The sequence below is a fragment of the Balaenoptera acutorostrata genome, chromosome 11 (assembly GCF_949987535.1).
Source record: "Balaenoptera acutorostrata chromosome 11, mBalAcu1.1, whole genome shotgun sequence".
NCBI classification, from domain to species: domain Eukaryota; kingdom Metazoa; phylum Chordata; class Mammalia; order Artiodactyla; family Balaenopteridae; genus Balaenoptera; species Balaenoptera acutorostrata.
This window is the reverse complement of record NC_080074.1, coordinates 6,163,944-6,189,521: the sequence shown is the minus strand read 5'-3', so window position 1 is coordinate 6,189,521 and position 25,578 is coordinate 6,163,944. Positions and strand designations below refer to the sequence as shown.

At 50.9% G+C, this 25,578-nt stretch overlaps 1 protein-coding gene across 2 annotated transcripts in view; it reads right to left on the bottom strand.

Moving 5' to 3' along the window:
* The window catches only part of SCUBE1 (signal peptide, CUB domain and EGF like domain containing 1), a 133,761-nt gene extending 127,806 nt beyond the window's left edge, over positions 1-5,955 (bottom strand). For both annotated transcript variants that reach the window (XM_057556138.1, XM_057556139.1), the window contains exons 1-2: positions 5,771-5,955; positions 1,942-2,073 (exon numbers count right to left, since the gene is read on the bottom strand). In XM_057556138.1, coding sequence (XP_057412121.1) covers positions 1,942-2,073; positions 5,771-5,858 — 220 coding nt within the window. In that variant the 5' untranslated portion in view covers positions 5,859-5,955. The remainder of the gene's footprint in view (positions 1-1,941; positions 2,074-5,770) is intronic.
* Between the last annotated feature and the right edge of the window lie 19,623 nt (positions 5,956-25,578).

Genomic DNA, 25,578 nt, shown 5'->3' with positions numbered 1-25,578 from the left:
CTGTGGGCGGTGGTGAGAACAGATGATGATGATAATGCGGGTAATGGTACCTTCCCCTGTACGCTGAGCACGTACTGTATACTGAGTACCTACCGTGAGCCAGGCACTGAGGCTGGCAGGGCCCCGGTATGCTACACAGTGTGTCATTCAATCTTCAGGATGCCCTGAAGATTCGTTAGGAATTAGCCAGGACATAAAGGGAGGGAAAGGAGCTCCCAGAAGGGGGAAGACCTGAGCTGGGTCTCAGAAACACAGACCGGGCTGGTATATATACGTGTGGCCGGGGCACAGGGCCTTCTGCACTGCAGGAAGTGGGGGCAGAGGCCAGAGCCAGGCTGGAGAGACGGGGCTCCTGGCAGTTCCTGAAGCACATTCACAAGCCTCATTCTCTTTTATCCTCATACTGAGGACATCAGGCCCCCGGAGCCAGGGAGTGTGACCCCCAACCTGGGCTCAAGCAGACTGGAAGGCTGAAGCTGGACTCTGCAGGACTTCCGGGCAACAGGTAGGACACAAATCATGGGCATCCTGGGCAGGGGACAGCAGGAGGCGACCTCAGGAGCTGGGCTGGAGGAGGAACAGGCTGGGTCAGTGGCTTAAACCGCAAGAGATGGGGGTCACCCTGGGCCCTCCCTGGCCAGAGGGCAGAGCAGAAGGTCAGAAAACAGTTGCACAGAGCCTCACATGTGTCAGTTGGAACTAACGTCCAGGCCCTGCCAGCAGCCAGCCTGCTCTATCTGCCTCCAGCCTGGCCTCTTTCCAGAGGTCCGTGGGTAGGCGCCAGTTCCCCCCTCCGGCTTCTGGGCCCCAAGCAAGGCCAGGGATGTGGCCAAACCAGGCACGATCCAGGACAGTGTCATCTGTCCAGCACTCAGCCTTAAGTAGATGCCCAACAAATGAGACGGATAAACAATGTCAGCATCCCAAGGAGGCAGAGCCGCGTCTCCTACAAAACCCAGCTCCTGTAAAGCCTTATACAGAAGGAAGAGGCACCCACCTTGTTCTCAGGTGCCACTTTCCTAACACGAGTCTCACACTTTGAAAAAGGAAGCTCGCAGGGCTCAGGGAGAAGATAAGGAGATGCTAGAGAGCCTTGGGTGGGAATTAAGAGACCTGGGTTCGAGTACTGGCCATGCCACTGTGAAACATGGGCACCTTGCAGAAGAGGCTTCTCCAATCTGAGCCTCAATTTTCCTCATCTGTGAAGTGGGGGCAGACAGGGAAGATTTGAATCCTAATTCTCACCCAGGGGTGCACATGAGTCATGTAGAGAGCTGTCTCCAGCCCCCTGATGCTGGGCCCTGCCCCAGACCCACGGAGGCAGAATGACCACACAGACCCTCCTGGACAAACGTTCCCAAAGGTTCTGTCTGGCTTGGAAAGTCCTGGCTCCAAAGACAGCTGAGGCTGCTCTTCCCTCCAACCTTCAGCCTGCTAGGGAGGAGGTTTCGAAGGCCACACGGTCAAACCAGAACCCCAGGTGCAGGGAAGGAAGGCTGGACAGACAGACGGACATCACACAGCCACCAGTCTCTGCCCAAGCTCTCATCCTCGAGACAGAAGACCTGAGCCAGCCCCACAGACGCTGCAGCTGCTACGGCGCAGCTCCCCTGGGGAAGCTACACAGGGTACACGGGTAGCTTCAGATTTGAAACTAGGGACCTTGGTGGGGTCACCCCAGGCCTTTACCCCACACACATCCAGTCAGGGACAGACGGACAAATATATCATTCAGTGCTCCACTTCAGTTTCTTTAAAAAAAAAAAAACCCCAAAGTTTCAAACCCAGGGAGAGTTAGGCACCCCATGACTCCAAATATCTCCTTCAAGGAAGCAGCACAGGTTCCCGGGAAGCCCGCAGCCTCCCTCCCGAGGCTGACAGAGGCTGCCTGCAATGACTGTGGCGCCCACGGGTCTGGCTGGAGGGCTGGGCTGGGCTCACCTTCACACTGCCTGCCTTCCCCCTTGTAGCCTGGCTTGCAGAGGCATTTGTAGGACTTGGGCGTGTTCTGGCAGATGGCATCGATGTGGCAGTCGTCTGTGCCCTCCGAGCATTCGTCCACGTCGACGGCCCCTGTTGGAGGGGAAACCACGAGTGAGGTGTGGCCCGAAGAGGTGGGCAGCTAGCGCGGGGCAGGGAGTTCCTTCTGTCTCTCGCCCTTCCATTGATCACCGGGGTAATTAACAGCAACAGCCATCGTATGACCACCTGGTGTGACAGGCAGCGACTGGTAGCACCTTTGGGGTGGCTACTCTGTGCCAGGCACAATGTTGCCAAAAGGCCGGGTCTTATTTATTTTCACAACAACTCCAGTAAGCGGAGCTATTATTCCCACTAAAAAGATGAGAAAACGGAGGCTTAGGAACAGAGCGAGGAAAAGCCTCTCCGCGTGTCTTGCTCTCCTCACAAGCGTCTCTCCACCCCTCCTCCACTCTCCTTATTCTAGAATTTAGAGCCAGAAGCGTCCTCGGAGGAATTTAAATCCATCCCCTTTGGGTTACAGATGGGGAAACAGGCTAGCATGGCGCACTGAGCTGAGGCTAAGCCAGCAGGCCCACGAAGGAGATCTGAACACGGGCCCCACCCAGCCCCCCTAAGGCTGCAGAAATAAAGGATTCTTCGCCTGGCCTCCACAGACCCACACCCTCGATTGGGCTAACCTGCCTCATGGATGGTTCCGATCTCCCCATCCTCCCCACCTCGGAAATCTAGGTTCAATCCTGGTTCTCATACTCTAACTTCCAAATCCAAGTTAAAGTTAGATTGTGAGGGCTCCTGGCACTCGCCACCTCCTGCCCCCAACACACCCACATACCCATATACACCTTCAGTCGGAACAGCTGTTGGGCAAATAATGTAAAATAGATTCTGTGTATCTGTGTATACACCTGTGGGAATTAAGAGACCTGGGTTCGAGTACTGGCCATGCCACTGTGAAACATGGGCACCTTGCAGAAAAGGCAAGGTGCCCCCCCCCACCACCAGCTCAGATAGGGAGAGGACCCTCAGAGCACAGAATAGCACAACCAGAAGAACCGTAGCTGTAATCTAGGTTCATTCCTCGGGTTATAAATGAGGAAACTGAAGCCCAGAGAAGTCTGCTGCAGGTCGGTAGCTCATTAGGAGCAGAGCCTGGACCCTGACTCAGGGAAGCAGGTCCAGAGCTTTTCTACATGCCGTGTTGCTTCCGGCCAGCTATGAATAGAATACAGATGGATGACAGACAGACAGAAGGACCCAGAGGGGAGCACAAGGAACCCTCAGTAGCCACCCCGAGGGCAGTCACCCAGGGGCAAGCCTGGGGAAGTCCTGGAATGTCCTCCTCTCTTCATGCCTCCGGCCACACCCTAGCCTGTCTGGCCCTCAAGACTGTCCACTCTCAATTACTCCCCTGAATAGCATCTGGGTTCTAAATCTGCATGGGGGGGCCTCTGTGAGAGAACCACTTCCCCCCACCCAGGACTCTTCCTCCCGTGCCCTAGTCCCCGAGGCCCCAGTCTGCCCCTAAAGGAAGAGAGGCACCAAAAAGAAACAGAACAGAATCACCTCCCTGCATGCTCGTGCACGCACATGCACGCGCACACAAGGTGGCATCCCTTCTCAAGGTGGTTGTATCTGCTCAGGTAAGCAGCCCATCCTCTACAGCTGCCCAGAGGAAGGTGGAACGGGGGCCAGGAGGCAGTCCGTGCAGGAGACCAGAGCCAGCCATCAGGTGGCCAGGGACCAGCAGAACATCCCCCTCTGGAGAAGTGACCACAGAGGGACCCCCGAGAGGGGAGGCACAGCCTCAAGGGCAGGAAGCCAGAGACCAGAGAGGGTCGATCTGCACCCTCCTAGGGGAGAGGACTGGGGCCGCTTCTGAGACAGGACCAGCAGGGGCAATGGACCACAGATACAGCTATTCCCACTTCCCAAGGGTCAGTGCACGGCGATGAGGGAGGGAGGTAAACTGCCTGGGGCTCTGGAGCCCCTTGTGCCCCCAATCTCACACGTAGATACGTGTCTTCGTGGGATGGAAATGGATGGATGTTAGCCAAGAGGCAGTGGGGGCACCTCCCAACACACCCTTTAAACACGTCTTTCGGTGGGTGCTGGGGAGAGGGCACGCAAGTTCGAGGACAGAGGGAGAGGAAACACAGGCCATGGGTTCTTGCAGGTTCCCTGGCCACAGTCCTGGCCTGGACAACCCAGCCCAGTCCTCCCATCACAGGTGCCTGCTTTGACATTAGTGGTTTCATAGCACAAGCCTTCCATGGGGTGGGGCTGAGGCTGGGGAGTGCAGACAGACACAGCGGAGAGACTGAGAGAGAGAGGGAGACAGGCGCATACAGGAACAATCAAACAGGGCTGAGGGACCTCAAAGCCCAGGAGAGACACCCACAGACACATGGGGGTGTGGCAGTAGGGCCCAGTTTCCCTTGGGGCCGCAGGAAAGACAGCCCGGCTCCAATTGTGGAATAGTTTAAATGGTCCGGCATCCTTACTTAGGGTGTAACTCCCAGGAACAGACTTCCTGCCACCAAACACAGACCTCAGGGAGCCCCACGCAGCAGCCAGGGGAGCTCAGAGAAGCCAGGGAGAGCGCAGCAGGGTCTCTCCCCTCCCTCCAAGGAGGGAAAGGAAGGAAGCTCCTCCATGGGACAGGGTCAGATGTGGGAGGAGAGAATGTGTCTTCAGCTTTGTGGGACAACCCCTTCCAGACACCCGAGAGAGCAGGAGGGGAAGGGGTGGAATGCCGGGGTCCCTGCGAAATCCATGGGGAACTCCCACCTCGCCTCTGCTGCCTGCCCCAACCATGCCCGATGCCTGATGCTCAATGCTGGCTCCCTTCTCCAGTGTCTCCTGCCTCTCTCTCCTGGACCCCCTCACCGTGTCCGATGTTTGGGCTCCCCTCCCTCTGGTTCCCATGCATCTCCTGTCATCTGTGTCTGTCCCTCAGTCCTCCCCCTCCTGTCTGTCCATCTGTCCACGGCTTTCCAGCCATCCCCATCCTCCTCTCTTTCCCTCTGTCTCGCTCCCTCCTCCCTCCCCCAGTCCTCCCCCCTCTTTCTCTGGTGCCTCTCTGCTTGCACCTCTCCTTCTCTCTCTTCCTTCCCATCCCTTCGTCCTGCCCTCACACCTCCCTCTTTTGAGCTTTTTCCTTCCTGCTGCTCATTTGCCTCCTTACTCCCTTCGGTTTCCTCTTTTCCCTCTTTGGTCTTTCTGGTCTCCACTCTTCCAGTCTGTCTTTCTCTGGGGTTTTTTTCCTGTGTCCTTTTGTGTGCCTCCTTTTCTGTCCGTCTGTCTCTCCATCTACCACCTCCCCCTTCTCTTTCTCTCTGCGTCCGTCCTTTTCCCCTTGCTCACCTCCTTCGGGTCTCCCCTCTGGGCCTCCTGCCGCCCCGCGCTCCCTTCTCCCCTGGGGGAGCGCCCGTCTGGCTCCGGGGTCCCCACTCCCTCCCGCCTTCAGGCGGGGAGCGGGGGACGGCGGGGGGGCCCTCGGCGGGCCGTCGCGCTTTCTTTCTTCCTCCCGCCCTCACACTCCCCCCACCCACGGGGCTTCAGCCCACCCCGCCCCATGCTGCGGCCCCGCCGGGCCCCGGGAGCCTCGCTCCGCCCTGGCTGCGGGGAGGGGGCGCCCCGCGCCGGCCGCAGAAGTTACTTTGCAAAAAGGCAGGGCGGGGCGCAGGGCCGCGCGGGCTGTGGCCCTCCCGACGGCGCGGGGCTGGGGGCCCGCCCGGGACCCTGCCGCCGCCGCCGAGCGCCCGCCGCCCACCGGCTCAGGGCTTACCTGGGAGCCCGCTGCCCCCCGCCAGCCGCCCGCGCGCGCCCAGGGCGAGCAGCACACACAAGTGCCAGCGCACGGCCGCCGCGCCCATGCTCACTGCGGGCCGGGCCGTGCGTGCGGGCGTGCGGGGCGCGAGGACCCCACCGACCGGCCGCTCGGCGAGCGCTCGTAGCTGCTGGTTCCGCGGCCAACGCTCGGGCTCACAGTCTCCGAGCCGGCGCGGCTGACGAGCTGACAGCCGCGCGCTCATTGGCCCGCTGCTGCCGGGGGCGGGGCTCCGTGAGCGGCCGGCCAATGGGCGCCGGCCTCCCGCCAGCGGGGGGGAGGGGAAGGGCGGGGCGGGGCGGGGCGGGGGGTGTCGGGCCGGGCGTCTGGGGGCGCCCCCTCCCCTCGGGGTGGGCGGCAGGTGGTGGGTAGGGGCCGGATCGCTCGGCCGCAGGGTACGCGGTCTAGGCCAGGCTGGAGCTGCCTCTGAGGCTTCTCCCTCCCTCTGTCCCTGGATCACCGCCCCCCACCCGCGCCCCCCAGCCCCTGTCGTCGAGGGTGGCCGCTCCTTTGGGGGCAGTACCCATCCACCCACCAGCGCGCGCGCGCACACACACACACACACACACACACACACACAGACACACACACGGGAGAGGAGGGGGCCTGCCAACCGGCCCTCGGAGGTCGAGAAAGGCCCAGCGGCATCCATTTGTAGTGAAAGAAACGCAAACCGCTCAAAGCAGAATTGCCCGTTTGTCCATTTGGTAATGTTTATTGAGCACCTACTGTGTGCCAGTGTCTGGCAATGCAGCAGCGAAGAATCCTGACAGGAAAAAATCCTGAAGATCGTTTTAAAAATTTACGTTCAAAACATTGTAAAGCAATTATATTCCAATAAAGATGTTAAAAAAACAAACAAAAAACCCCACAAATGAACTATTTACCACTCCCCAAAGGACAATGGCCTATAAATGTGCTTGTCATAGGACTGCCGCAGGATCCACGTCTGAAGGGGCGCCAGGAAAACTCCGTGTCTGCTTTGCGGTCAGTCCTGGCCAGCGCAGCCCATCTTGGGGCTGACCTCTTACCCAGCAAAGTTTGATGCCCACCGCCGCCCCCCGCCCCGCCCCAGCCCCAGAATGCAAGGCCTAGGACCTCCGAGTGCCAGAGCCCGCGGTATGGTGGGCTGCGGGCAGGAAGAGCAAGCATCAGGTCATTCCACCCAAGAATGGCTCTGGCCTGGCCTGGAGTCTACACCTGACTCCTTTGGGACTCAGACCTGAGACCCCCGCCTGGGAGGTAAGGCTGGAAATAAATGGCCCTTCTCAGCCCCAGGCAGGACGCTTTAAGGGAAGAAAGTTCAGCAAACCCCAAGGCCCATCTCCTTGACAACCACCAATAAGAGCTCCTTTTTTCTTCTCCTGCTCTCCAGGCCTGCCTGAAACACAAGACTTTCCTCTTTTTGCCCACTCTGCTTGCACCAGTCTGCACCCAACTTTCCTCTCCCCACCCGCTCCCATCCTGCCCCCCCAATACACACACACACACACACACACACACACACACACACACTCACACTCACATACACCCTCCAACACACACCCTCAGGCATACATGCTCTCACTCATACACACACTCATATACATCCTCACAGACACATACCCTCACACACATTCACACACTTCAAGCACGCAGCCTCTCACACACAGACACGTGACCACACACACACTCACACAACCTTCTGTAGGCAGTCTCCGCAGCCCTGGAAAGTTGAATCTGTCCAGCCACCTTGCTCCCAATCTGACTTCATATCACAAACAGCTTGTGGCACTGGCCTGCTGGCTGAGGCAAGGGGTCCCCCACATGCAGAGAGGGCCAGCCTTACCCCCCATCACACCAGACATTTCCTTCCATGTGGTTGCTCCGGCTGGTGGCTTAATTTGGGAGACCCTGTTATCAGGCTTTATTTTGCCCTCCTCCCAGTGGTGTGGCTTCGGGTTTCTGGGGGGAAAGCTCTTGTGCGTTAGGTAACAGGACAAGAAAGGTGAGTTGGGGCAGGAGGGCAGGTTCTTTCAGGGGCTCTAACCAACTAGAAACAATGCCCTTTAATGTGCTAGTTCGTCAGGGGGCCCCTCACCCCTGGCCAGGTGCCTCCCAAGCTTGACGGTAGCAGGGGATTCTTCTTCCAGGCTCAAGGTGAGGTTGAGCTTCTTCCAGGCTCAAGGTGAGCTTGAGCTTCTTCCAGGCTCAAGGAGGAAATGGCAGCAGGGTGGTGGCCTGTTAGACTGTGACCCCCCAGATGCCCGAGGCAGTTCTCGCTCACTCACACCAAGTCCAGTCCCTAGCCTGCCCCTCCAGGGCGTGCAGAGGAAAAGTGGTTCCTTCCAGGAGGAGAGCGTGGTCTGGGCTGAGGAGTCAGGGAGCGGAGGAGGAGAGGGCTGGAGACACACACTCAGAAGCCCCCCATGTATGCACTGAAGGAGGTGGCAGAGAAAGAGGTGGTCACTTCTGCCCCAGGGGTGGTCAGGGAGGCCTCCCGGGGCACATGACCCTCGAATTGGGCACCAAGTATGAGTAGGAGATTTCCGAGATGGACAAAACCACGTGCAAGGTCTGAGGGAGAGAAGGTGGGGGCCTAGGAGTGGATGTCCGCAAAGCATCTCGCAGACTGTTAAGTGCTGCACGTGGCTGATGGTGACATGGAAGACAGCTGCTCACAGAGACTGTGGTGTCTGTGCAGCCAGGATGGGCTGGTGGGGTGAGATCCCGTTTGTCTGGACTCCAGCCAGGGGTGTCTCGCAGCCTCTGGAAATTGACCTAGGCAAGTGGAGGTCCAGGCATGAATCAGACAGTCACTTTGGGAGGGAACATTCCATGGCTCCCCATCACCTTCCAAACAACCCGTGAACATTTTGTGGGACACCCTTTGCCCTCCCCAGCAGTCCTCTCCTTGACAAACCACTGGCAAAGATGGCCTCACAGACATCTTGCTTTCACACCTCCAAGCCTTTGCCCGCGTGCCTCCCTCTGCCAGGATCGCCCTTACTTCCCTTCTTCACAAGGCTCCTCTTCTGCCCACCCCTGCCTCCAGGCAGGGTGTAGGGTCTCCTCTGGGCTCCGACAGACCCTGGGGCTTCCCCGTCAGAGTCCAGCTCACCCTGGGTTTCACATTGTTTCTTCCCAGACTGGGGGTTCCCAAAAGTGGGGCTCACAGCTGATCCACGTTTGGAGTCACAGCTCCCAGCTGGGGCCTAAGAAATGATTGTTGAGTAAATGATGAATGGGCAAAGAAGAAAGACAGACATCACTTAACTGAGAATTCATATTATTCCAGGGAGTGGATAAAGATTCTTTGGCTGTTTGATGTGACCTTGGGGAATGAATCCAGCTGCCCACTCTCTCCTGGGCACCTCCATCCTCTGTGCCTCTGAGTTGGCCAGCAGGACCACTGTCCTCCGGGGCCCTTTGGCGCCCCCTGCTGACACGTCGCAGAGGTCTGAGGAGAAGCAGAGGGGAGAGGAGGAAAGGGGCGCTTCTGTTCCTGCCAGGCACACAGCCTCTGCCACCCCGACTCCAGCCTGCTGACCCCAGTCTTCAGCATAAGAAGACCTTACTTTGTTTTATTTCCTCAGGAAGAATTCTCTTGATTAAAGACAGTTGTTCTTTAAAAACAGAAAGTTCTTTGAGAAAATAAAGTTCTCTGCAGGCATAAAATGTCGTTACAGGGATGTGAAGGCTTGGTCTTGATGCCTTTAGATGCTTTTGTCATCCTCTCTTATTAAAAATGAACCTTCATAATAATACTGCTTCGTGTTTGCTCACAATGACCTCCAAGGCTATTTTTTTGTGTGTGTGATCGCTGGTTGACCATGGGCCCCACAGGCCAGGTTCCTTGGCCCCTACTTGTCAAATGAGGGTCTCAGTCCCCAGGAGCCCTGGACACCTCCAGCTCACGTTCCAGACTCCTCTAAAATGACCCTCCTGAGATTCAGCACTCAGGGTATTCTGACCTACAGTCTGCCTCTTTCCCCAGTTATAACAACAGGTACCATGTGTGGAGTGTCCCTGTGTACCCAGCACTGTGCTCAGATGTCCTGTGCGTTACATCATTTATCCTGAGAGGTGGAAACCGCTAGCACCCCCACCTTACACCTGAAAAAACGGAGACTCAGGCCACTTGCTGGGGACCACAGAGCCATCCAGTGGCAGACGTGGGATCAGAACCCAGGTCTGTGCGACTCCTGAAGACATGATCCAAGCCATTACCGCTAATAAAACCCACTTGAAGGGTGTTAGGGCGCTCCTCCCTGTAACGCACAAAGTGTTACCTTTTTGGTTTTGATATTGAGAAAAGTGGTTTTTACATAGTGGCCAAATTGTACCAGTTCGCAATTCATGTGGTTGATTTGAGGTACTACCCAGTTTTATGCTCCCCATCTTTCTAACAGGTCCACCCCCCCCAACCCATCTAGGATGGCAATACTTCACTCTAGGATACTGGGAGGGGTTGTGTAGAAGTGGGAAGCGGGGAGGACGTGACACACACACGTACCCCTACCCATCCCCTCAGGGGTGTATGTATGGAACTGACTCAAGCAGCGAGGCCATAGACGCATCCACAGCAAAAGCTGCAAATGAATCCTGGAGACATCCCAGCTTCACAGAGGGGGAAGCCTCAGCACAGCCCCGCAGGTCTGCTGCCCCATGGGCGTGTCCACCGGAGCCCCTCAGGCACCTCAAACTCGCCAACTGGGCCCTCAGCTCCTCCTGCCCAAGCCTGCTCCTCTGAGGGCCCCCTGCCTTGGGGCTGGCATCTTGCCCCGCTCCCCTCCCCACCCACCAAGCCCTGTCAATGCCACATAAGCTCTCCTCTCCATTCCCTGGGCCGCTGACTTTGTTGAGATGACACCAGCTCTCACCCGCATGACTCCACAGAGGCTCAAACCCATACCCACCAGGGTAGCTGGAGTCGGTGCTCAAAGACAGACCTGACCTCTCCCGTCCTTGCTGCCTACAGGACAAAGTCCACTCGAGACCGTGGGAGATGGGTTCACCCTCTGCCTGGTAAAGCCCCACGCTTCCCCTCTGCTCCACGCTGCCTCACACCTCTGAGCCACAGCTCACGCCGTTCCCTTCTCTCACAATGCCCTTCCCCATCCCTGCGCCTGGCAGACGACACTCAAGGCTCAGGAGCTCTGTCCTCACAGCCCACCTCCTGCTCAGGGCCTTGGGGAGTGAATCCAGCTGCCCACTTTCTCCTGGCCACCTCCATCTTCTGCCCCGAGGGGAAGCTGGGCCAGCCAGCAGGACTGCCATCCTCAGGTGCCCAGAATGGGCGACCTGGGGCCCTTGGTCCCACGTGATCCCCCACCATGTGCACTGGTTCAGCTTTGAAACCTGGAACTTAGTTAGTAGATCTTTTGGTTAGTAGATCTGTCTTTCACTTAGGTCAGATGTTGCGGTGTGAAGGTTAGTTAGACTTCCTGGTCACCTAGTCTCCCTTCCAGACCTCAACCCAAGGCTTCAGTGGTGAACAGGTGGCTCTGGCTGGGCCATTCATTGTATTTCATGCCCCTGGCCATAAAATTGGTCCAGGCAAGGGCATGTGACTAAGCCAAGCCAATCAGATGTCTTCCCTGGGATTCTCTAAGTGGGGCTGGTGGGGTGTGTCTACTTTCCTATGTGGGCATGGAGCAGTAAGGATGGATGTCAGAATTGCCTGTCGCTGTGGTTCTACCGTGGCGTGGACAGCTGGCCTGAGAGAATGGATCAGTCAGAGAGAAGCAGAGGGAAGATATGGGGAAGGAAAGAGAAGAGAGAGAGGGTAGAGAAAAGGAGGGGAGGGGAAAGGAGAGACCTGACAGTGTTCAAGGCCCTGGCTGCATCATCCCTTCTGCTCTTAAGACAGTTGTGTTGGCTTCTGTCTCTTACAAACAAAATAGTCCTGCTTAATCAAAGCACAGGGTTGGGGGGTGTCTCCATGATATGACACAATTTACAAATAGGTGTGCCAGGCCTTGTTCTAAACACTACATATATTAATTCATGAAATCTCACAACCACCCCATGAGGTAGGTGTTATTATCCTCATTTACAGGTGTGGAATGTAACACAGAGCAGTTAAGCGACTTGACCAAGGTCATACAGCAGAGCCAGGAATGAATGAATGAATGGGAAGTATTACCCTTGGTCACCCAGCCAATCAGAGTCAGGATGAGAGAAGCTGTGTGCTCTTGATTCCCTGTCCAGGCTTCCTTGATCCTCCCTCTGTCCTATAGTTTTAGGTGTTCAGCGATCGGGTAGAGGGACAGAACAGAGGCTTGGCAAATCGGGACCTAAATCCATGCTCTGCTACTTACCTGCTTTGTGGCCTTGGGCAAGCCACTGCACCTCTCTGTGACTCAGTATCTTCACCCGTAAAATTGAGCTAAGCATGCCTATCTCACAGAGTAGACATGCAAATCTCACAAGATCACGCATGTGTAGTGCTGGGCAGAGAGTGGGCATTGCCACCCTAGCAGCCAGGCAGTTCATTCATTCAAAGGATGTTTACTGAGCAACTGCTTCATGTCAGACTCTGTTCTAGGTGTTGGGGATACAGCAGTGAGTAGGCCAGACATTCTCTGCCCTCGGGGAGTTCACAGTCCATTCAAGGGCGCAGACAATAAGAAACAAGAAAGAAAAGCCTAAGGTGGTGAAGAAGGCAGTGCAGAGAACTAAAGAGGGTGGTAGGATCAGCTGATGGTGGGGTGCGGGGGCCATGCAGATGGGGGCGATCAGCCACGATCTCCCAGGGCTGGTACCTGTATCAGGACCTGAATATCAAAGGTGCCAATATGGGAGGGGGGGGCGTGGGAGAGTGGTTGGAAGTCTGTCTTAGAGAGTCATGGAGTAGACCTGATCTCCAAAATCTCTTAGAATCTTTTTTTTTCTTTAAAGCTACAGTGGAGCTTATTCCAAGTCCCCTGCACCAGGATGACTTAACAAGCATCTTGGGCGTGTGGAGGTACGGGGAGGTGGGAATGCGGGGCGTGTGCCCCAAATGCAGGCTCGAGTGTGCCCTCACCACATGCCCTGAAAAGGCTGATTTGTGCAAGAACGCCTCTTAGACAAAACTTAACATTTTTTCCAATTTGGAAAGTCATATCTGCTCAATACAGAAAAAAAATCCTGAAAGGATGACAATTAACTTTCTGCTGTATTTCCTTCCAGCCTTTTTTCTATGAGCATACGCATAGAATTTTATCTTAAAAAGATAAAATTAAGATCATGTTACACATATAGCACATTTTTCTGACCTCAATGTTTGTTTTTAAATTTTCCTTTAATTATTTTTATAGAGGCATACTTTACATACAACAAAATGTACCATTTTAAGCGCATAGTTCATTGAGTTTTAAAAAAGTTTTGTTAGTGGTAAAATACAGATAACATAAAATTTACCATTTTAGCCATTTTCAAGTGTGCAGTTCAGTGACATTAATTAAGTCCATTCACGTTGTTGTACAGCCATCACCACCATCCATCTCCAGAATGCTTTCATCATCCCCAGCTGTAACTCTGTACCCATTAAACTCTAACTCCCAATTCTCCCCTCTCCCCAGCCCCTGGGAACCACCATTCATACTTTCTGTCTCTATGAATTTGGTACCTCATAGAAGTGGAATTATATAATATCGGTCCTTTTGTGTCTAGCTTATTTCACTTAGCTAATTTTTTCAAATTTCACCCCCTGTTGTAATATGTATCACAATTTTATTCCTATTTAAGGCTGAATGATATGCTATTCCATGTATAGATCACATTTTGTTTATCTATTCATCTGTGGATGGACATTTGGGTTTCCACTTTTGACTATTGTGAATAATGCTGCTGTGACATGAGTATAGAATTATTGGTTCGAGTTCCTAATTTCAACTCTTTGGACTATATACCTATAAGTGGAATTGCTGAATCATATTGTAATTCTATGTTTAATTTTTTGAGAAACTGCCATACTGTTTTCCACAGTTGCTGCACCATTGAATGAGCTTTGACAAATGCACACAACTGTGTAATTTCCACCACAAATCAAGGTAGAGAACATTTACAGCACTCCCCAAATTTCCACTTGCCATTCCTGTCAATTGCCCCAAACCCCCCTCCAACTCAGGCAATCACTGGTCTGATGTCTTTTACTATGGATTAATTTTTCCTATTCTAAAACTTTATATGAATGGAATCACGACTAATGACGTACCCTTTTGTCTGACTTCTTTTGTTCAGCATGCTTTTCAAGTTTTATTCAACACATTCAGCTCTGCAACCTGTCTTCTCTCATCTCATTCAAATTAATAAGCATTACATCTTCTTTTAGAATTGACTTTTTAATAAGCTATGTGGTATTCCATTGCAGAGTTTCAACATAATTTATTTAACCAGTCTAAGCTGATTCTAATTTTTTGCTGTTATAAACGACACTGAGTGGAACATCCTTGTACCTAAATCTTTGCTTGCTTCTCTGATCATTCCTTTGCAATAAATCCATGGAGGTGGAGTAACGGGGTAGAAGGGAACCAACAGTTTTTGTCTTCTTATACCTATTGCCAAATTGCTTCTCAGAAAGGTGTTACCGTGTACTATGAACTTCACCTCTTAAGTATCTCTTGAACCTCTGGACCCCTCTCCATCTCCTCAATCTCCTCAGCCCTTTAGGGTCACTACCTGGCACTCTTCCCAGTGACACTGCCCACGGAGGCCACCTGCCTGAGCTGCAAGCATCTCTAAAAACCTAAGCCCAACACAGTCCTCCAAGGAGGCAGAACCATCAGGAAGCCAGGCAAGGGATTCATGGCTACAGACAGGGCAGGAGCCTTAATAGTAGGTACAGAGCAGGGGCTCCGTGAATGAATTAGGGGGTCACTAGTTCTCTTCCCTCCCTTCTGTTCTCAGTGCCCAGCAAGTGGTCTGGCAGGGCAGGCACTGAAAATAGGAATGGCAGTGGAGACATCTGCTTGGAATCCCCTCACACATTTTCTCCTGGGCTAATTGGTGGCAGAGATAATAGACAATCAGGAGGCGACGATGCTGGTCAGCGACATCCCAGAGCGGGTCTCCCAGGATCCCGAAGGAAGTCAAGAGCTCTTGGCCAAGAGACCCATGGATTTCCCATCCTCTGGGGACTTGACCCAGTTTGCCATTTCAGTGGAACATGCCAGCCCTTCTGTGGTCCTAGGCCTAGTTTAGTTCAACTCCAAGAATGTCCCCAACGCAAAGGAGGAAGAGCTTGTGTCACCATGATAAAGGTCTCCTCACAGCCACCCATGCCAGGCTGCAGACGGACGCAGCTCCCACGCACAATGAGCCATTGTGGTTTTCTTGCCTGACACCCTTATCTTCTAGGACTGTTGGGGGAGTGAAGGAGACTGGCCCGAGAGAGGAAGAGCTTGACCAGGGAGTTTGGGCTCTCTGGCTCTTCCCCAGGGTCAGCAATGCTCTTTGATAGCTAGCCTCCCTGGGCAAGGCAGGGCGATATTGACAATGGGCATTTGTGTAGGACTTTACCAGACTCATTCACACCCATCATCTTGTCTGATCCTCACAGTCAAAGGCTGAGGTCACATGTCTCATAATCTCTGTTTTGTAGGTGGAGAACCTGAGTCCAAGAAAAGAAAATACCCCCTGCTGTAGACTTGCATTGGTCCCACCTAAATTGTTAGAGAAAGGAAAAGAGTTATTTAGTTGCCGTGCTATCGCCCAAAAGAGACAGAGGAAGAGTTATTTCCTTTAGAAAGAAATTTACTGGGGATTCCCTGGCGGTCCAGTGGTTAGGACTCCAGGCTTTCACTGTTGAGGGCCTGGGTTCGATCCCTGGTTAGGGAACTAAGATCCCGCAAGTCACGTGGCATGGCCAAAACAAACAAAACAACAACAAAAAAACACAAACAAAACAAAAAGAAAGAAAGAAATTTAATAAGTAATGACTCCTGGCGCTGGACACTAGGGACACAGGAAGAGACCTGGCCCCTGCTCATGACAAGCTCAGGCTGGAGTGGGAGACCCTGGCACATGAATTCCGCAGGAAGCAGCCAAGATTCCAGCCAGAGGGCCCTGCCTCTCATATCCACCCTTGTTCCTCTTTGCTGTACTGCAAATCTTCTGCAACCGACCACATAAACTGCTTTTAGACCTGAGTGGACACAACTATGTAACCAGCTGTGTGTCCTCAGGGAAATTCCTCAGTCTCTCTGAGTTTCAGCTTCCCCATATGTAAAATGAGAATAAGAAGCTCTCATCATAAGTGCTCAAGTGAGGGAGAGATGAGGTGACATATGTAAAGTTCTTGGCATGGTTGTTGGTATACAGTTGACACTCAATAAAAACTGATATAAAATTTAGGATAAAGTAAGTGTCAAGAAACATATATAGAGCAAAGTGTAGGGAGTGCCAGCTTGGCAGGATGAGGAGCATGGCTTAGAGTTTGTTGGTTGTGACAGAAGGGGGCTCTGGATAACTTAAACCACACAAGCTCTATTGGAAAGAGGCGGCTACTTACTGAAAAAAAAGAAAGGACAACCTGAAACATAGCCTCAGAAGAAACAGGACCAAGGCAGCTTCGGGATTCAGGTAGCAGGAGCTGGGGCTATGCTCTCCAAGTCCAGGATGAATCAGCTTCAATGAGTCTCTGTCCCTGAGTCAAGGTTCAAGTTCCCAGGAGTGAGTCCAGTGGGTCAAGCTAGGGTAGTGTGCCCACCTTGGCTGGGGTGGTTTGGAAGCCTGGTCTGATGAGCCCACTAGACTGTAGGCTACGAGAGGTTGCGGAGTTTCCAAAGGAGGTGCCCTAGCCAGATTGCAGGCACAGCAGATGTCTGCTCTAAGAGAGAAGGAAGAATAAAGGAAACCTCTGCTGAGAACCTCCTGTGTGTCTCCAGGAGGGCTTCTTGGAGGAGGTGACATTGACACTAGGCCTAGAAGAGCAAGGAGAATGCCACCCTCCAAGGGCGTGGGGGATAGGGGAAGCGATGCTGTTCTCTGCCACCATGGTGTACCCAGGAAGGACTTGCTGAAGGATGCCACCTCACTTGAGTTTAAGAGACAGTGGCATTTTGGGCAGTGCTTTCCCTGCCAAACCAGTGACTGGGCGTTAACTTCCTCTTTGGGATTCTGGTCCTGAATAGTCAATTCCATAGAACTCAGTGAGAAGAAAGTCCTGTAATTACCATCAAACCACTGCTTTTGTTTGGGTGACATTCTATTAGAGCAACATGCTCTCAGGCATTCAACAAACATTTACAAAGCACCCATTATATGCCGAGTGCTATTCTGGGCACAGCTTCTACCCTGCAGGAGCTTAGAGTCTGGTCGGGGATAGAAGTGAGTAAATAGTTACTTCTCAGAGAGACATCTGAGGTCTGTACAAGGTGCTATTTTAAGATAAGAGGGGAGTAGACATCAACTCAACAGGTCTGGCTGGGTGAGGAGAGGGCATGTGTGAGGGTAAAATTTCACAGAAGAGGTAAGTAGGGTTTTGTAGGATGAATAGGAGTTCAACAGGTGGCTGGCACACAAAGAGCATTCCAAATAGAGGAACAGAGGCAAAACATCCTGGGAAGCAGAAGAAACTGCAACTAGTTTGGTGGGCCTGGAGACAAAGGTGTGGAGCAGAGGGAGGCCAGTCTGGTTGCCCAGGCTATGACTTTATCCTGGAGGTGGTGGGGCGCCACGGGAGGGCTCAAGGCAAGGGAATGACATGGCAGATTTGTGTCCTAGAAAGATCCCTCTGGCCTGGGTGGGACGCTGTGAATAGGGTTAAGACATTTGTTTCACCCCACCCAGAGTCTTCTCTGCAGGTGGCTTTCTCTGAGAGCAAAAGCCTGCTACTCTGGGAGCCCAGGGTCAAATCCACTTGGGAACTACCTCACTGTACATACACCCCATCCTCTTGGAGAGTTGTCCCAGCTCTCAGCATATTGAAGTCTCTGGGAGATCCTGCAGCAGAGCCGTCCCAGGTCTTTGCTTGGCCCAGTGTGCCCCACATTGATTTGATCACATTCCCTCACCTCCTTTATATTAATCATGCAGCAACTGTAAAGATTCTTTGCAACACTCTTTGAGAAACAGCCTAGACCCTTTCTGATTCCAAGGATTTGAAAAATCTGGTTTCAAGTAAACCTTGGGGGCCTCACCACTGTGGACCCCAGAGCCTCTAATACCTGCTCCTCCCTTGCCTTAGGTAACAGAAACCCAATTCCAGGGGCTCCCCTTTGAAACTGGAGAAAGAGCTGGGAGAATGCAGGGAGGACTAGGGTTGGTCACGCTTTCTGTGGGTACCATTCACTAAGTTCTTAAAACCAGTCAGCTGTTCACAACCTTGCTTCATTCACAAAACACCCTTGCCAGGAAGGCGTGACTATCCTCATTTTACAGATGGCAAAACCGAGGCTTGGAGAGGTGAAGTAAGGAGTTCAGAAGCGGGGTGTAGGGAGGGGAAGGGGTTCAGACAAATCCCAAGCTCCTTGTGGCCCAGAGAATGAATTCTTAATGGACTAGAGTAAATGGGCAAAGGATGTGAATAGGCAACTGACAGAGGAGGAACTCCTAAAGGACAGAGTATTTCCAGAAAAAAAAAGTGTAGCTTCACTCCTATCAAAGGGGCCAACTAGGTCAATGGGATTGGCAAAAAAGACAAAGATCAGTAACACCCGTGCTGGAGAGGCTGTCGGGAGATGGCCTTGGACACTATCGTGGGAGGTAAGTTGAAGCAGAGCTTACGGAAGGCTTCTCCGTCAAAATTTTGAATGCTTTTCCTTACCTCTAGGGTGGGGGATTGAGCGGGAGGGCACACACAGGAGCATGCTGGGGGTGCTGGAAATGTTCTATATTTTGGTCTGGGTGGGACCACAGAGATATATACCTGTGTCAAATGTATTGAGCTGAAAAAAGATTAGTGCATATTATGCACATTACTCCATGTATTGTATAAAAAGGAAAAACAAAATAAAATGCAAAACTACCTTTGATCAACAATTGCCCATCCAGGAATCTCTGCAGAAATATTTGCTCATGGACAGAGATAGCTATTCCAGGATGTTCAGGACACAATCATTAGTAACAAGGAAAACTTAAAAACAACCCAAATGCCTTTCAGTAGGGGAAGGGTGGAGTAAATTATGGAACAAACACAACAGAATATTAATATGCAGCCACTAAAAAGCATCTCGGAAAAAAATGTTCCTGCTACATTGTAACAAAAGCAAGCTTTAAAACAAGATTTGTGATCCTGCTTTGCAAAAGCACAGCAATGAAAAATTCCTTTCTGTTTGTGCATGTACTTTTAAAGTCTCAAAAAGTGACATCCAAATGTGAACAGCAGTTTCCTCCAGGGAGTGGGATTACGAGGTGCCACTGGGAACTTTTACTTTTTCCTGTGTATCCATCATGTGTCATGGAGTTGTTTTGCAATTGGCATTCACTGCTTTTGCAATTAAAAAAAAAAACCCATAAAAATAAAATCAATCAGTAGAGACGCCTGGCACGTAGTAGGTGCTCACTAAGTATCTGTTGAAGGAAGGGCTTCAACTGTCCTTGGGCTGCGGTGCCTTCTTGCTCAGACTGCCCGCTCCCACCCCAGGTGGGCCCAACACGCCTGATCCTGTCTGGGTGCCAAGCGTCCCCCACGTCCCATCCCCCTGACCCCCCCACCGGCTCTCAGGGCCTCGGGATGTTGCTGGAACGGATGTTAAGGGAAGCTTAAAGCCAGGGGCTACACTTCCCTGGGGGCACTGCTCTAGGGCCAGAGCTCTGCTTGGTTGGCCCCAATTTTTATTCGTGGGGAGATTAAGAAAAAATAAAAAAAAACATTTAAAGCAACGCAGCCCTCCTTTCCAAGTCCACTGCGGGTGAACGGTGGGGCTTCGGGCGGCCCCGGCGCCGGCAGAGTCGCCGGCCACAAAACAAACACACGGATCACGGGGACAGAAACACTTTCTGCGCGGCCCCTCCTCCCGCGCTGTCACTCAGCGTCCGCGCCGCCCCCTCCCCTGCCAAGCGGCCGGGAGACCCTCCCCCGTCCCCCCCTACCCCGCCGAAGACTTTTTTTTTTTTTTTTCCGCCGAAGACTTTTTGAAGTTGATCAATGAAACATGTTTTACTTACGGGCCCATTCCCGGGCAGGAACTCTGCAAGGCCTTCATTAGTTCCAGATAATGAAAGAATGGGCCGATTCAACGGGGCTTGGGAGAGAAAAGAGGGAAAATTAGAGTTTGGTCTGCTCACTTAAAAAAAAAAAAGAAGAAGAAGAAGAGGAGGGGGTGGGGTAGAAATTGTGGATTTGCTAAATAAAGCTCCGGGCCGGCCGCATTCAGAGCCTGCGGAGAGGTCCCGCTCAATCCTCTTACTCCAGACAATGTAGGGCCGGAGACTGGCCGGCCGGCGGCTCGCATTCCACCCCCAGCTGGAAGGGCAATGGGCTGTTTAAATTGCTACTTAAGTTTCCAGCTGTTTTACCAGTGATTTGCCCAACCTAATAGCTCTTTAAGGCTTTAAACAAGAAAATAGCTCTTCTCACGACTCAAAGAAGCGGCCCTGGTTAGTTCAGACGGCGCCCATTGTCCGAGGCTTAAACCCTTCTCTGCCTGATCCTCCCCGCCACGCCGCCACACACAGCGGTCCCAGACTTTGTCCAGCTCGTGGAGACTATTTATCCTCTCAAGATTACGGTTTTCTAGGCCTCGGTCCAGAGGGCTTCTAAATAAGTACTTATCTGAGGGGACTGCCTGTCTGCTGCCTTTGGGCATCCGCAACAAATTAGTAACAAATAGTAATAATTAGTATGACCATAGCACCTATGTAGTGAGCACCTACTGTGTACCAGACCTTGGGTTAGGCACTTTTCTGCCCTCATCCCGTTTCATTCTCGTCTACAAAGGAGGTGGTACTACTATGATGGCCACTTTACAACCGGGACACAGGCACAGAGGAAGGAGTCAAGTCGGCCAAGTTCACATGGGCGGTGGGGGGGCATAGAGCAGGGTCAGGGCTGGTCTGATTTCCAGGGTCTAGACTCTTAACTGCCACCTGCTGCCAGGTAACCATGGAAACTTGAACAGGCCAGGGGAGGGGACTCCTGGGAACGGGTTCTAGCTTGGTGCCTCTGGCCATGGGCCCTTAGAGGGCCCAGTTTCCTGGGAGACTGCAGGGGTGGGGGGAATGAGCAGGAGAGGAGGGGGCCATGGGGAAGGGGATGGTGGGGGTCTGACCTTATCCATCTGAGTCCTGAATGGATGAAAATAATTCAACTGTATGAAAATAATTCTCGATCTATTATGACAACTCTAATGAGCTAAAAAACAGCAGTTGTTTTTCTGACTATAAAAGTCATACATGTCAATTGTGGAGACCTTGAAAAATATAAAAATGAATAAAGAAGGACCTGTTAAAGGTTTAGGGTGCTGCTTGGCATGGCGTGAACACTGTGTAAACTGCCATCATCATATTCATCATCCGTGTTACCCTGATGAAGGTACTGGAGATGAGAGCATTATGGCGTAGTTTCCTCCCAGTCTTTTTTCTATATATATAAACATACCCAATCTTGATCTTAATTATACTACGCACTGTTTTGAATACGCATGCTTTTTTTTCTGAGATTCATCAAGCCAGAAAGCTGCGATAAAGGTTTGTGGAATTTCCCTGTTGACCCAATGCCCTTGGATTACACACTGCAGATTATGAGCAAAACAATTGTGCAAAGGAAGTCATTAGAGATGGATGGGAGAACTTTGCAGGTGAACAAAGCACAGGAGGAGGGAAAGTCCCCAGATAAGGTGTATATTCAAGGCTCAGTTTGGGAAGCGGAGACTATGTGTCTGGCCAGACCATAGAGGAAGGTGGAGTCAGAATCCGGAGCCTCAAGGCCAGACTCAGTCAAGAGGCTTAGCTTTACTCCTGCAGGCAGTGGGGAGCTACTGATGGTTTTTGAGCAAGGGCTGTGACCAAGTCAATGGCCCACACCTAAGACACCAGGAAAGGCAGCCCTGAGGTCCAGCTTTCTGCATCCTGGCAGAAAAACAATGACTGCTCCAACAGAGTAGACACTGGCTTCCCAACCTTCCTCAGCCACAGTCAGGGAATGAGACCCAGTCTTGTCTGCCTGGGCTGGGCCATGCTGGAGCCCCTGATATGACTGTGTCTCTGGTGTGTGGGAGGGAAGAGTGGGCAGGGATGGCCTCTCACCTGCTGCTGCCACCCAGACACTCACAGGTAAGACCCATTCACTCTTTGCTATTAGGTGAGTAGGTTTAAGAAGGGTCAATTCATTTTTTAAAAAATAAATTTATTTATTTTTGGCTGCGTTGGGTCTTTGTTGCTGCGTGAGGGCTTTCTCTAGTTGCGGCGAGCAGGGGCTACTCTTCGTTGCGGTGCGCAGGCTTCTCATTGCGGTGGCTTCTCTTGCTGCGGAGCACGGGCTCTAGGCACGTGGGCTTCAGTAGTTGTGGTACACGGGCTCAGTAGTTGTGGCTTGTGGGCTGTAGAGCGCAGGCTCAGTAGTTGTGGTGCACGGGCTTAGTTGCTCCACGGCATGTGGGATCTTCCCAGACCAGGGCTTGAACCCGTGTCCCCTGCACTGGCAGGTGGATTCATAACCACTGTGCCACCAGGGAAACCCCAGGGTCAATTCATTTTATTCCTCTTATTTTGCAGATGGGGAAACTGAGGCTTAGAGTGGGGAAGGGATATGGCAGGTAAATGGCAAAGGCAGAACTAAGAAACATTTTAAACTTTTGTACCACAATTTGTTAATTCCTGTCCATTTCTGCCCTGTTCCTCATCTTTCTTTTTTTTTAAAAAAAAAAACATACTTAACAAAACAATATTACTGTTATAATTTTGCTGCTGGAAAAGGTACAGGGACACACACAAATTGATCAGAGTGTAAATTACTGTAACCTCGTGGGAAGGCAGTTTGGCCATATCTATCAAAACTTTTAATGCAAAGGTCCATTCAATGAGCAATCCCATTGCCTAGAATTATTCCTACAAATATATTCACATATGTATGCAAAGATGTATGTACAAAGATGTTCACCACAGTACTGATTTTTATACCTAAAACTGTAAGAAAAAAGAACCAGCGACTCTAAATGTCTATAAATGGTCATTTGTTAACTAAACTTTTCGATATCCACACAAACAGTATTATACAGCCACGAAAAGGAATGGAGTAGATCATTTTATACTCCCACTAACAGTATTTGAGAATGACTATTTCTCTATAAACTTAGGTATTTTCAAACTTTAAAATTTTGGCCGATTTGATAGGTAAAAAAAAAGGTATTTTATTGCTTTTACTTACATTCCTTAATTATGAGTGAAGTTGAATATTTTTCATATAGTTATTGTTCATTTTAAATTCTTTTTTCTGTGAATTTCTTTTTCATATACAGCTTTTGCCTGTTTTTCTGATAGGTTTTAAGTCTTTTTCTCACTTGTATGATCCTGTTTGGTTTCTGTCATGACTTTGCTTATACTTTTTTTTCACCTAGACATTTAAAAATTGTATGTAAGTCATATTTTTTAAACTTTGATTTTTTGGGGGTACAGAAGATATATTTTTTAAAATAGTTGAATCAGTTCTCCTTTCTTTTTTGATTTCCTCAATCATTTTAAAGCCTGGAAGGTTCTCATCCCTCCAGAGACTTGGTCAATATTACTTATATTTTTGGCCAGTCTTTCTAGGATTTGATTTGCTTTATAAACAATTTATTCTTCAGTATATGGAAATGGATTTAAGCTTGTATTTTTCCTCACATGGTCTCACATTTATTCAACATTCCTCCCATTGTTCATTAGTTGGAGAAGACACTGTCATTATGGTTTGAGTTATTTTATATAGGAAAGAGTGTGTCTCTGCTCTCCATTAATCATGGATTCTAATATCAAAGAGGGATTATTCCTCATCTCTTTGGATTTCTCACTCATTTATATCCTCAAATGAATTTTATTATGGCTTCTGGGTATCCTGCTTAGAAAGAGCTTTCCTTTCCAAGATTATAAATAACTTCACTTATGTTTTCTTTTAGAATTTTTATGGTTCAATATTTTTTGTTTAAATATTAGATCCATCTGGAATTTATTTTGGTATAAGGGGTGAGGTAGGGATTCAATTTTATTTTTTCCAGATGGGTGACTACCCAGTTATCTCAATGCCCTGCTTTGACTAATAGGTCTCTTCCCTCTGATATGAAATGCCTCCTTTTTTCCACGGGCTGAATTCCCACAGATTTCTGTACTCTGGGCTGGATTGAGTGTCAACTTCTTTTCTAGTACTAAACTTAAAAATTATTGCACTTTCATAATACGTTTTAACATCTGGTAAAGCCAGCTCTCCTTCATTAGTTTTGTTTTTTCTTAGAGTTTCCCTGGCTGGTCTCACGTGTTTATTTTTCCAGATGAAATTTGGTATCATTCTGTCAAGTTCCAAAAAAATAAAAGAAAATAAAAACCCTGTTGGTTTAAGGCCTTCCTTACCAGTGAGTATAGTTCTTTCCCCCGACAGATTACTGTTATTAACCCTTTGTTGGTTCATTTTTCTCCCTGCTAATTTTTTCTGTGGTACAGAAGATTTTTTTGTCTTTATATAGTCCAATCCTTTCTCCTCTCCTTTTAAAAAAATATCCTCAATAATTTAAAAAGCTTGGAAACATCCCATTCCTCCAGAGATCTGGTCAATATTCATTTATATTTTTGGCCAGTCTTCCTAAGATTTGCTTTGCTTTATAAACCATTTTTGTTGCCAGCATCGGTGAAAGATGGGAAGAATACATCTAAATTACTGGTTTTTTAGGTGCTACCTCTTCCATTGTTCTTTGTCTGCTCAGGACAACTTTATTATATCTTAAATTCTTTTACATGAGAAAGTTTCTCTCTCTCCATTCCGTCTCATCCGTGCCTGCTCTGCTGTTTAATCCAGGGCGTAATCATCTATTTTAACATCCTAGAGGGCTGACTGATTATGGTTCTCAAAATATTTTTTGGATTTCTCACCCTTCTGTTTCCCAAAATACCCCAGCCTGCATGATTCATTTGGCCCTCATAAGAACCCTGTGAAAGAGGCTAGAAGCATTAATTCCATTAGCTGAGTGTCCCCTTGGGCCGACAGAGGCTAAGGGACAGATTAGCTGAAACATGGTTGTCACAGCCCCGAGGGAACAAAAGTGTTCCTTTAGGGTCTGAAATTCCCTGGAGGAAGGGAATTGTGTGGCCAGCAGCACCTTTGGTTGTTGAGTTTGACACTTAGAAGAAGAGGTGGGGATGTGTATGCAGCAGGCGTCTAATACTCACCCTCATTGATCAGGGGGCTGCCAGCTGGGAATCTTCAGTAAAGCTGCCACCCACAGCTATGAGTCAGTGTTGGGGCATCAGGAGAAAGGGGCAGGGAGCCCCATCTGGGCTGGGCTGGGGGCATGAGATGGGATAGAGGTTTTCCGCTATGCCTGAGGCAACCTCCCGGATGGATTCTACTTTGTCCCTGTGACCTCAGCTGCTGGGAGTGTCTCTGGAGAGCCTGTGTGTCAGCCTGTGTCTGTGTCATTAGTGTGTGTGGTGACAGCCCTTGGCAGCCCGGCTTCTTTCAGGAAGCGTGGTTCTGAGATGAGATGTCAATACCAGCAGCCCCAGAATGAGCTGGAAGGTTGATGCAGATGGGGTCTCAGCAGGAACCTTCAACCAATCCGGGGCCATAACTCACCCGGCAGAAATGGCCCTGGTGATGGTAGAGGGCCGGGGGGTGTCTACCAGGTCAAAGGCAGAGTCACAGGGGAAACAAGATTCCCTGCCCAGGCCCT